This window comes from Leucoraja erinacea, chromosome 16, assembly GCF_028641065.1.
Source record: "Leucoraja erinacea ecotype New England chromosome 16, Leri_hhj_1, whole genome shotgun sequence".
Taxonomy (NCBI): domain Eukaryota; kingdom Metazoa; phylum Chordata; class Chondrichthyes; order Rajiformes; family Rajidae; genus Leucoraja; species Leucoraja erinaceus.
This window is the reverse complement of record NC_073392.1, coordinates 497,718-510,326: the sequence shown is the minus strand read 5'-3', so window position 1 is coordinate 510,326 and position 12,609 is coordinate 497,718. Positions and strand designations below refer to the sequence as shown.

General features: G+C 43.7%; 1 protein-coding gene across 2 annotated transcripts in view; it reads left to right on the top strand.

Annotated features, from left to right (window-relative positions):
* The first annotated feature begins 4,140 nt into the window (after nucleotides 1-4,140).
* The window catches only part of LOC129704434 (protein bicaudal D homolog 2-like), a 46,600-nt gene continuing 38,131 nt past the window's right edge, over nucleotides 4,141-12,609 (top strand). For both annotated transcript variants that reach the window (XM_055647498.1, XM_055647499.1), the window contains exon 1: nucleotides 4,141-4,610. In XM_055647498.1, the coding sequence (XP_055503473.1) occupies nucleotides 4,416-4,610 (195 nt within the window). In that variant the 5' untranslated portion in view covers nucleotides 4,141-4,415. The remainder of the gene's footprint in view (nucleotides 4,611-12,609) is intronic.

Sequence of the window (12,609 nt, the reverse complement as noted above, 5' to 3'; positions counted from 1 at the left end):
CAGATGTACTAGTGGTCAGAAGATCTAGGGTGACAGAGGAACTGAAGGAAATTCAAATTAGGCAGGAAATGGTGTTGGGTACACTGGTGGGACTGAGGAGGAGGAGGATGCTATGAGGATGCAGGGTGAGTTGGATAGGTTGGGTGAGTGGGAAGATGCATGGCAGATGCAGTTTAATGTGGATAAATGTGAGGTTATCCACTAAGGTGGCAAAAATAGGAAGGCAGATTATTATCTGAATGGTGTCAAATTGGGAAAAGGGGAAGTACAACAATATCTGGAGGTCCTTGTGCATCACACTGAAAGTAAGCATGTGGGTACAGCAGGCAGGGAAGAAAACGAATGGTATATTGGCCTTCATAACAGGAGGAGTTGAGTAAATGGGAAAAGAGGTCCTTCTGCAGTTATATAGGGCCCTAGTGAGACCATACCTGGAGTATTGTGTGCAGTTTTAGTCTCCAAATTTAAGGAAGGACATCTTCTATATTACTAAAAGTCTGATCTTGACCACTTCCTGTTGTTCAGTATATTGATTTTAGAAAAAACGCTGCCACTTACGGCTGTGATTTTTGGCCATCTTATTCAGAGTCCCCCTCCGCTGCGCAGGACAAGAGGATTTTTCCCATCGATGGAAAAATAATAGAGTTATTAGTGTTTATAAAATGTTGAGATTCTCTCTCCTGAAGGCCACGCCACTTCCGGAGGGACTTTAAAACCCAGAAGTGTTGAGTGCCTCAGTCAGTCTCTGCAAGATGGGGGAGCGAGAGGGTCACGTCTCTCAGTCTAGGTTGTGAATAACACTGAACACATGTCTACTAAACTGTGAGTGGTTTTACTGACCAGTCAGTGCCCTTAATGTGGTTTGAAAATATAGTTTGGAAATGCTAAAGCTGTGTTGCATTTGGTTTGGAAATGCTAAAACTGTGTTGCCTTTGGTTTGGAAATGCTAAAGCTGTGTTGCCTTTGGTTTGGAAATGCTAAAGCTGTGTTGCCTAATTAAAGTTGCCTTGCCTAATTAAAGTTGCCTTGCCTAATTAAAGTTGCCTTGCCTATTTAAAGTTGACTTGCCTAATTAAAGTTACCTTGCCTTCTATATAATTAAAAGTCTAATCTTGACCACTTCCTGTTTGCGTTTTATATTGATTTTAGAAGAAAAGCTACCATGTACGGCTGTGATTTTTGGCCATCTTACTCAGTCCCCCTCCGCTCATCGGGTGCCGAGGATTTTTCCCATCGATGGAAAAATAAGAGTTATTAGTGTTTAAAAAATGTTGAGATTCTCTCTCCTGTCAATCGCGCCATGAAGGCCATGCCCCTTCTGGTGGGAGGGGAGGGAGGAACTATAAAACCCATAAGTGTGGGCGTGGCTCAGTCTCTGAAAGATGGAGGAGGGAGTGGTATGAAACTGCACTTGAATTTGGTAGCCTTGTACCCTGCTGGCAGTGGTAAGAAACTGCACTTGAATTTGGTGGCCTTGCACCCTGCTTGAAATGGAATTTCAAGGAATAGCCGTGAGTCAACTGCCAGCCCACCAGCCGTGAGTGAGTGAGCTGCCAGCACAACAGGCTTGAGTGACTGAGCCACCAGCCCATGAATCAATTCGGACCACAATGTCCATACTAGCCCTCTGGAAACCAGTCTCTTCAACCCACAACACCCATACTAGTGCTCCAGAAAGCCCCCCCAACAACTGGCCACCAATATTGGAATTGGTGTGGAGGTGGAATATTGCGTTGGGGGACCAGCCCTCCCGAGTGATGCTGGGACCTAACGGGTCCCACTTAGTCTAGTTCTTGCTATTGAGGGAGTGCAGCGTAGGTTCACGAGGTTAATTCTCGGGATAGCGAGACTGTCATATTTTGAAAGAATAGAGCGACTGGGCTTGTATACACTGGAATTTAGAAGGATGAGAGGATATCTTATTGAAACTTAAGATTATTAAGGGATTGGACACCCTAGAGTCAGGAATGGGAGAAGTCCAGAACTAGGGGCCACAGTTTAAGAATAAGGGGTAGACCATTTAGAACGGAGATGGGGAAAAAACATTTCACCCAGAGAGTTGTGAATGTGGAATTCTCTGCCTCAGAAGGCAGTGGAGGTCGATTCTCTGGACGCTTTCAAGAGAGAGTTCGATAGAGCTCTTAAAGCTAGCAAAGTCAAGGGATATGGGGAGAAGGCAGGAACGGAGTACTGATTGTGGATGATCAGCCATGATCACTTTGAATGGCGGTGCTGGCTCGAAGGCCCGAATGGCCTACTCCTGCACCTATTGCCTATTGTCAAGAATAATAGTGATGTAAATACTTGGAAATGGCCATTAGTTATTCTTGTTTAAAAGTCATGGTCATACTGCAAGGAAACAGACCCTTCCGCCTTACTTGTCCATTTTGATCTAGATGACCCATCCAAGCCTCTTTTGGCCCATATCCTGCTAAACGTTTCCTATCCATGTACCCACCCAAGTCTTTTTATAGTACCTGCCTGAGCCACCTCCTCTGGCAGCACATTCCAAATACACACCATCGTCTGCAGGAAAAATCTGTCCTCAGATTTCACTCACCTTAAACCTATGTCCACAACATCCATACTAGCACTCTAGAGTCTAAAGAAGGGTTTTGGCCCGAAATGTTGCCTATTTCATTCGCTCCATAGATGCTGCTGCATCGCTGACTTTCTCCAGCACTTTTGTCTACCTTACACCTATGTCCTCTGGTTGTAGATTTCCCCTGCTCATGGTAAAGTTTTAGTGGATGTCAATTGGTGCTACAGTCACACATTGTCTTGGGGCAGGTATGGGGAGGAGAATGGTCACTTCCACCTCCTTTGTGTCAGAATCACCTGCTATTGTGGCGTTAAACGGCCTCCTGTGTGGTCTCCAAACAAGCCCAGGGTCACTACAGCCCCACACAAGTCTCTGGGAAGCGATGGACCATTGGCTTATTTCACTGAATCTCACCTCCAGGTGCCATGAGTTTTCTTTCAGCAGATTAGTTCATGGGCCGCTGGAGTCGGTGACCACTCCGATGACAAATATCAACGTACAACAGTTCTTCAGATGAATATTGAGGTTTTCGAGCGGGAAGTGAGGGAGCGTCTTTCCCGGGTGTGGGAGTGATGGAGCGTCTCTCCCTGGCAGTGATATTTGACTCATCATTGAAATTTGACAAACAAGTCAATGCCAGCTTCTGATGATAGCTAAAATAAAACAATTCCTCCAGTTTGATGACCTCGAAAAGATCATCCACACATTTATCTCCTCCCGCCTAGATTACTGCAACTCCCTTTCCACTGGCATCAGCCAATCTTCCCTGTCCTGTCTGCAACAGGTCCAAAACGCCGCAGCGAGACTCCTGATGGGAACCCGAAAAAGGGACATCACCTCGATCCTGGCCTCTCTTCACTGGCTCCCTGTGCGGTTCTGTATACATTTGAAGACCCTCCTCTATGTCTACAAAGCCCTTAAAGGGCTTGCCCCCTCCTACATCAAACGTCTGCTCACTCACCACTCCACCTCCAGGTCCCTCAGATCGGCCGACTTGGAGCTGCTGAACATCCCGTGGTCTAGGCATAAGCTCAGGGGCGACCGCGCCTTTGCAGTTGCAGCTCCTAGACTGTGGAACAGCATCCCTCTTCCCATCAGAAGAACTGCCCCCTCCATCAACTCCTTTAAGTCGAGACTTAAAACTCATCTTTACTCCCAAGCCTTTCTTGACATTCTCTGAGGGAGGGCTACATGTATGTAGTGATGTATGTACTTAATCTATGAACCACTGTTGTATAACGTTAGTACCTCCACCAATGTAAAGAACTTTGGTCAACGAGAGTTGTTTTTTAAATGTGCTATAGAAATAAAAGTGACTTGAAGTGACAGTGAGGATGGCGCGCGGGAGTTTGAACGTGCGGCAGTTGATGCGCGCGCCCGCGCCCAGGCCCCGCCCCATTACCACCTTGCCCCGCCCCCAGCAGGCCCCGCCCCTCCCGCCGGCTCCTTGCTGCAAGCCAATGCGATGACGTCAGCGCCTGCCCAGGAGCTGTCAATCAGCGCAGTGGGCTGGCGGGCAGCAGCTGAGGCGCGGGCACGAGCACGAGCAGGAGCGCGGGCAGCAGCTGAGGCGCGGGCACGAGCAGGGGAAGCGCGCCGCTAGAAGGGGCGTCGTTCCTCATCCAGCCCCTTCCTCCTCCATTGTGTCTCCTCCTCCTCCACCGCCGCCGCCTGACGTGGGCCAGAGCAGAGCAGAGCTGAGCTCCGAGCGGCCATGGTGGAGGGCGAGCGGCGCTATGAGGCGGCTGGCCGGGCGGCGCCCTGAGTGAGGCGGGCGGAGGGCGGCGCTGGCCGAGGCGGGTGTCGGCGGCCCCCGGAGCCCGAGCCCGACCCCGCTGAGCACGAAGGAAGGAAGGCAGGCGGGCCGGCCAGCATGGAGGGCGAGCAGCAGCTCCGCACTGAGGTGGAGCGGCTGAACCGCGAGTTGAGCGAGACGACAGAGGAGAAGATGCAGGCGGCCGAGTACGGACTGGTGGTGCTGGAGGAGAAGCAGACGCTCAAGCTGCAGTATGACGAGCTGGAGAGCGAGTACGAGACGGTCCGCCAGGAGCTGGAGCAACTGCGGGAGGTGAGGCTTCTCCGCAGGAACAAAGAGTCATTGGCATTTAACGCACACATTTCAAATAGGAGAAGGGTCTCGACCCGAAACGTCACCCGTTCCTTCTCTCCAGAGATGCTGCTTGTCCCACTGAGTTACTCCAGCTTTTCGGTATAAACCAGCATCTGCAGATCCTTCCTACACAAATAGGAATGCATTGATCTGATCTAGCCAGGTCTGGTGTCCACCCACTAACGGGCGCCCACAATCCACAGCTCGCTAACAGCCCACATCATTCAATCCCCTGCTACAACTGGGGTGGGGGCATTTGTACTGTACTTTGCCTTTCATTCCTTTGATCTCCATCTGGGATCCGCCACCATATCCCCGGGAGACACAACCCCTCCTGTCTGCCATTGCGAGATGACGAACAACTGCCATATCTACACCCCTCCTCCTGTTCAAAAAATGTTGGCAGTACATATCCGTTGACTTGAGTTTGTTGAGGAAAGTGCTTTGTCGGGAATTTATCCACACGCAATGCTGAATTTCTATTTTAACACTTGACATAGTAAAACAAAAAACATAACTATTATTGTGCGATGGGTATAATGTATCGTTGTACAAAATATCCAGATGAAGGCAGACAATACATTCTGCAGCCATGCTGTGATTAGCCATTTGGAAATTCTTGAATGCTATGACTCATCTTGACTTCCACTCGAGAAAACATTGCGCTCTTTCTGGCTCCTGCGTCAAGCATGTTGGATTAATTTAGGAAAATCATGGGTTTGGACTGACCCTATTGCCACACTTAGTATGTCAACGTAGCACTGTTGTATTCTGCAATAAACAGATTTATCTGTTTTGCTTTGAACTGATTATCCGGTTTCATTTTTATCTTGGAAGAAGTAAACACATTTGAATTGGAGAACTATCTGCAAAACAGGGAAATCTCTTTGCATTGTCTGCTCTGTCCTAAATTAAATAATTTTAAACAATACACTTGAAATGTGCATTTTAGAAACATAGAAAATAGGTGCAGAAGTAGGCCATTTGTCCCTTCGAGCCATTCAATATGATCATGGCTGATCGTCCAAAATCAATCATGACTGATCACCAAGGTCCTGTACAACTGCAGTAGGACATCCTTGCTCCTATACTCGCATCCTCTCGCTATGAAGGCCAACATGCCATTAGCTTTCTTCACGGCCTGCTGTATCTGCATGTTTATGTTCAGTTACTGGTATACACGACATCCAGGTCTCATTGCATCACCCCTTTTCCTAATCTGACACCATTCAGATAAAAATCTGCCTCCTTGTACTTCAGCACTTTCTTTTTTTTTGAAAAACAGATGATGTTTTGATGATGATGAATGACCTTTGACAAACCTTGGGAGGTCAAATGTAAGGGGAAAGCATACAGTTAATGGCAAGTCCCCAAACAGCTGAGGGATTTTGGTCCATAGCTCCCTGAAAGTGGCTACATGTGTAGATAGTGGTAAAGAAGGCCATTGAGTATAAGAGTCAGTAAGTCATGATACAACTTTATAGGGCCTTAGTTAGGCCACGTTTGGAGTATTGCGTAACGTTCTAGCCACCCCATTACAGGAAGAATGTGGAGGTTTTAGAGATGGTGCAGAAGAGGTTGCTGCCTGGATTAGATGTATTCAGCGATGTATTCAAGAGAGAGTTAGATATAGCTCTAAGGGATAATGGAATATGGGGAGAAAGCAGGAATGGGGTACTGATTTTGGGTGATCAGCCACGATCATATTGAATGGCAGTGCTGACTCAGAAGGGCCTATAGAGTGATTTCACCAAATGTCAAATGAGCGTAGATCCCCCCTCACGTGACCGAAAATTTTAACTGGAGGACATATGTCACATCGGTACATGTTAGTGAATGGGGAAACACGCACTTTCCCACCCGTTAAAAACATGGAAAATGGCCGATTTTTGAGCTGAAATTTTCTGTGCTAGTCGGGGTGACCGTGAAGCACAGCGACCTAAATTTTCAGGCAAAAAAAAAGATAGAAAGTAAGGTAATTACAAGAGGGAACTGAAGGTGGAACACAGCGGAAGTGAACAGCAGACATTTGCCGTGGAGATTTAAAGATCCAAAATATCGGGAATTATTGCGTTTGCTCGCTGAATTTCATCAAAAGTAAATTAATAATGCCTTACTTTTGATGAAATTCAGCGAGCAAACGCGATAATTTTGTTATTCATTTCGTATACTTTTATATTTACAATATTTGAAATGTTTTAACTTTGAAAATAAAGAAAATTGCTGATTAAATGAATAATCAAGTTTATACATTTTTCTGGTAATAAAAAGGGAGCTATCAACATTTTGTGTTGCTAAGTTGTCTGTTTGAAGTCGGAAATTTATAATGCAAGTTATATTTTGAGGCAATGCAATATTTTGCGACATGTTTGCATCAACATTTGTTGATTTTATTAAAGTTTGCAAATAGAATACATGATTTACTTGGCAGGCAGAGTTGAAGTTTCTGACAGAAGATCTCCAAGAAATAGATAAATATTTTGGGTTGCTAATATTTTCATCAAAAAATATGTCTAAAAAATGGCACTCCATAAGACTAGTTGATTTATTTTAATCAATCCATGGGTTTGTACTCTTCCCATATAACGATAATAATAGGGAGTATATGGGATTATTGTAGTTGCTAACTCTTCATGGGAAGAAATAGCAATATTTTTGTAACGGACATGTTGGAAATCCCTTTCTCTCCCATTAAAGTGACAAAAGGATTAAATGCGTCCTCTTTCCCCAGCACGTTTTTAACTGTGGTATTCCACTCCAATTACTTTGTTTACTTTCATTAACAGTTACAAATTATTAAAAAAGTAAGTAGAGGCTGGGCTTAGTCCTGAAATAATTAGCCATTCAAAGTACTGTTCTATATCCAACTGTCAACAGTGGCGATGTATTATCAGGTTGAATAATATAAAAACATATCTGTGTGGCCAATGAAAACGAATAACACAAATGTCTCTGTCGCCTCATTAATTCAGTACAAATCGTGTTTAGTACTTATACAGGAAAATGTTTGAGTACATTATGCAATGCTAGTTTGTGCCTGGTAATTCCAATATTTTGGTTTATACTGCATAATAGATGCTTGGAATACATTGTTTAAATTTAAACAAAATGCCAAGCAGAAGAGGATGATTCAGCTGGAGAACACATAACTCTTGTAAAGCTTCTTTGCCAGATTCTGGAGTTTGCCAGGTTCAGTAAATTGTAAAGGAATTTGTTTTCAAGATATATAAGAAGTTGTAAGCTCTTTTGCTCTGATTTCTTTTAACTTCTGATAATTTTATTTTGTCTCATTGCTCAGATTTTTAAAAAAAAATAGCTTGCTAGGTGTCTGTCTTTGAAGCTTGCACGCACTTGAAGTGATTTCCTGGGCTCCCCTGTGGTTATGGAAGGCACCAAGTCATGGTTGAAGCTGTCAAGACCTGCCCACTTTCTTTGACAGCTAGTTATGCTATGCTCTTGTGGGATATCAGTGACAGGGAAGTGTACAACACATGAACAGGTCCGTTTGCTCCTGATGTCTGTGCTGACCTTGATGCCAATTTAAAATAATCCCATCTGCCTGCATGTAGTGAACCCGCATCTGCAGTTCCATGTCCCTCCATTCTTCGCAGGATTATACAGGAAATTGATTGTTTGTGAAGGTCTCTGATGTTCAGATGCGTTCAACAATATTGTTAACACTTCATTGTTTAGCAGTTAAACGGGAGCGCATAAAAAGACAAAATTTAAATCAAAATACAATTTTGAGTTTTTTTGTTTTATTAAAATGCATGGGTCAGCTGGATGAGTTGTTCAGTGGGCAAATTCCCAATCTAAATGCTGGGAAATCTGTAGAACATTACATCCCATCCCAGGAATCCATGGGGTGGGGGGTCCATTAATGGAGGTCACTTGTTCTGACAGCTGAAGATGGAATCTCTTGAACTAATTATAGTTGGGAGTCCTGGATTCTTGGACAGTTACAGAGGTAAAATATTAGTTGCTCAGAAGGATTTTGTTGGCTTTCAAATGAAAGGAGTGATGTGTTATTTCACTGTAGAAATATATTTCATTACTTTTGCAATGATTTACATTTGTGCAATGCCTGTAATGTGCGGTTATATCTCATGTGCTTCAGTTGGGAGAAGAAAGCATTTGTTTAAAGTAATACATTTTAAGGAGAAATTCAGAGGCACAGATTTGTGGAAGAAATCCCGAGTTTGAAATCTAAATGTATAGCTAGAGGCATAATCACAAATATTGGATGGGGGCTAGGGATTGAGGAATGCCCAAGAAGCCAGAATTAGAAGATTACAGAATTCTTGAAGGAGATTAGAGATATAACTTGGGGTAATTTGAAGATGAGAATTTTAAGATAATGGATTGGAATGGAATGCAGTTTAACAAGTGTGGTGGTTGACTAAGTAGGACTGGATGTCAAGAGTCAAGTCAAGAGTCAATTTAATTGTCATTTGGACCCCTTGAGGTCCAAACGAAATGCCGTTTCTGCAGCCATACATTACAAACAAATAGACCCCAGACACAACATAATTTAAATTTTACATAAACATCCATCACATTGCTGTGATGGAAGGCCAAAAAAAACTTATCTCTCCACTGCCCTCTTTCCCCCCCCCGATGTCAGAGTCAAAGTCAAAGCCCCCTGCTGGCGATGGCGATTGGCCCGCGGCCATTAAAGCCACGCCGGGTGGTGCAAGGTCGCACACCCGGGTCTTGATGTTGGAGCCCCCGGCGTGCGCTCGCAGAGTCCCGCGGCCATTCCAAGCCGCGCGGGGCGGTGATGTTAGGCCCCGCTCCAGGAGCTCTTCGACCCCGCAACTCGGGCGGGAGAAGTCGCCGTTGCAGGAGCCCTGAAAAGCGGTCTCCCTCCAGGGACCCGCGGGCTCCCGGTGCCGCCGTCCGCAGACCCGCAGTTGCAGCCTCCGAATCAGCAGCAGCAGAGCTCCACCACCGCTCCACCCGCTCTGGACTCGGCCAGCTCCGCGACGGTGAGGTGAGGTGAGTCGGCACCAGAGTCCCCGGTCTTCTTCTGTTGGAGGCCGCTCCTCATTGCAGCCCCAACGACAACGGAGACCCGACAAGAAAAGGTCGGGTCTCCCATGCAGGGAGAGATTTAAAAGTTACCACCTCCCTCCCACCCCACCCCCACCCCCCCCACACACACACCCCCAACAAAAAATTAACAAAAACTACATATAAACATAGACAAAAAAATAATAAAAACGCGGACGGGCTGCAGAGGCCGCTGCTGACGAGAGTCGCGCCGCCTACCGGAGATGGAGAGATGAAAAGAAGAGCAGAGGATGTCACATTGAGATACTCCACAATAGGCCTATTTTCCATGAAGTGGATCGCATCATTTCAGTACTGTTTTCAGGATGGTGCTTTGTGGATTGGGAGACATAACAAAGTTAGTTTCTTATTCTCGAATAGTGAAAATTACTTCCATAGTGTAAACTTCGCTTTGGAGTAGTTTTATAAATTTTCAATATATATATATATATATATATATAAAATATTTGCATTACATTTGTTATGTGAAGTTTGGAGTCTAAAATGGAACTAAGTAAAATAACATAAAAGGGGCTATCCTGCAGCTATTCAGCATTCTGATGAAGGGTCTTGACCAGAAATGTCACCGATGTGGTGCTAAGCCACGCGCAGTACGAACCCTCGGCTCTGGAGGGAGAGTCGAGTGTCATGGTGACGGGAGGTGCAGGTCACGGGGCTCCCCGGGGAATATATAAGGTCGGGCAACGCCCGTGCCCCATGTTAGGAGTAGGGAGCTGTACTGAAGAACGAATAAACACCGACTTTTATAATTTGTTGTGCTATTGGAATATCTTTCAAAAATGTATTATTAAATAATTAGTAGAAATTCCAAGTAAAATATGCTATAAATATTGCACCTAAGATTTAGAATTTTGGTTGTTCTCTTAAGTTTAATCATAAAATGAATCACTTATGTCACATGAAGTCACTGGCAGAACTACTTTGGATGACAATAGATCTTATAGAGCTTTGACCTTTTGAGTTGCTGTTCTATAAAAAAATAAGGCATTCATTATTTGAATCGAGCTTGAAAACTTAAACAGCTGGTCAGGAGAAGAAACAAAGGTTTCGGGCAATTGACCCTACAGGTGAAGTATTTCTGGCATTTTCTATGTTTTCAGATTTGCACCACCTGCAGTTTTATCTAGATTATTTGTCTGTGTGGTTGAGAATTTGAAAGAAAAAGGGATGTGGATGTCACTAGCACAACATTTATTTTCTGTTAAAAATGGACGGGAGATATTGCCATTGAAGTTTGCAGTTAATATAGATTATGTAGATGTGGGTCTGGAATTGCACGACCCCAGACAAGGATGTCAGATTTTACTTCTCTGAGGTATAGTAGATTTTCTTTGGACGTTCTGGTAGTTCCATGGTCACCAATAACACTTCTGAATAAAGATGTGGTACTTGGATATGGATTCCAATATATTAACAAATCTTTTATATTTTATGATTTAAGTTAAATGTTATGTATGCACAATGCTTTTCAATCTTTTGTTTTTACTTTACCTTTTAACTTCATAATTGTTCATGTGTTCTGTTATCAAATGTCTTGCTAGGCGATTGCAAATTAAATCTCTGTATTGATATGTAAGAATTTTGAGTACATATGAATTTCAAAGTAAAATATCTAGATTAAAATCTACAATGTACTGAAAATGACTGCATGTCGATTGAACAGAGCTTGGTTCTGATCTGCGTACTGATGAATGCAGCTTTTTGTATGCTTGGTGTTGGACATGCAAAACAGGTAGCAGCTGCATTTCCACAACATGAAGCTGAATAATTGCTGTCTTGCCAGCATGATCATGCCTTATGCGATAGTCAACTGTGGGGGAGGAGAAAGAAAATCAGCTGTCTGATGGGTGGTAACCCTCAGCTGGTGCGTTCATAATATTGGATGTATTGTATTGTATTATATTGTACTGTAGTTCTGCCAAACGGGCTGCCTTTTGTAAACCTTTTCAGCTTCGAGCATGTATCTCTGCCAATTGTTCCCACAATTAACTTCAACTTTTAATTACAAAGGGACTGAATTAGAGCTTAATCCTTTATTAATTCTCCAATAAAAAGGATGAATTATCATTCCACTAAAAGGGTTCAAAATTTGGAATAATGTCCACACCAATAGTCGAATTTGAGTTGCAGTACTGGCAGCGTTCTTCAGAATGGTAATAGAATGTTAAAGTCGCATAAAGGGGTGTTCAACTTGCACTCGTGCTTTCCTCCATTTGTCTATCTGTCTGATTTAAATTGGTTAACCCTAATCAAATATCTACAGTTTGAAATGTTCACTCTCCTGACTAAATTTCTTGCATGACTTTGCAAAGTACAATTGGTAGCTAGAAAGTTATGATCACAAAATATATGGGTGAATATGAATCTTGGATAAGTGAAACTTGATATGTTGCTTTGACTTGCTTATTAAAGATTGATTAAAGCAGTTTCTAGTACAGACACCATCGCATATCCCGTGTTACTGGGAATCCAACTGAGCTTTCTCTTTGGTATTGGAAGCCTGCAAAATTCTCATGGGACAAAAGATTAAATTTTTCTTGGATTTTGATACAGTAATGGATGTTGGTATTTTTAAGTAAATGCAGAAGATTATTTTTGTTCCACTATTTGCAGTTTAGATTTTTTTGCGTTATTTCCTCAAGGATTTTTATTTTTGCTTTGATACAAAGAGCCTTTGGGGTTGATTTGGAAAGTAATGTGAAAGAAGACCAACAGTATTGGAATACCTCGGATGCAGAGATGTGAGTCCGTTCATAAATCTCATCTGTCACAGCATTCCTCTGTGTAAAACACAGTTTAGATTTTACACAGACTGTGTCAGACTGAAGAAGGGTTTCGGCCCGAAACGTTGCCTATTTCCTTCGCTCCATAGATGCTGCTGCAC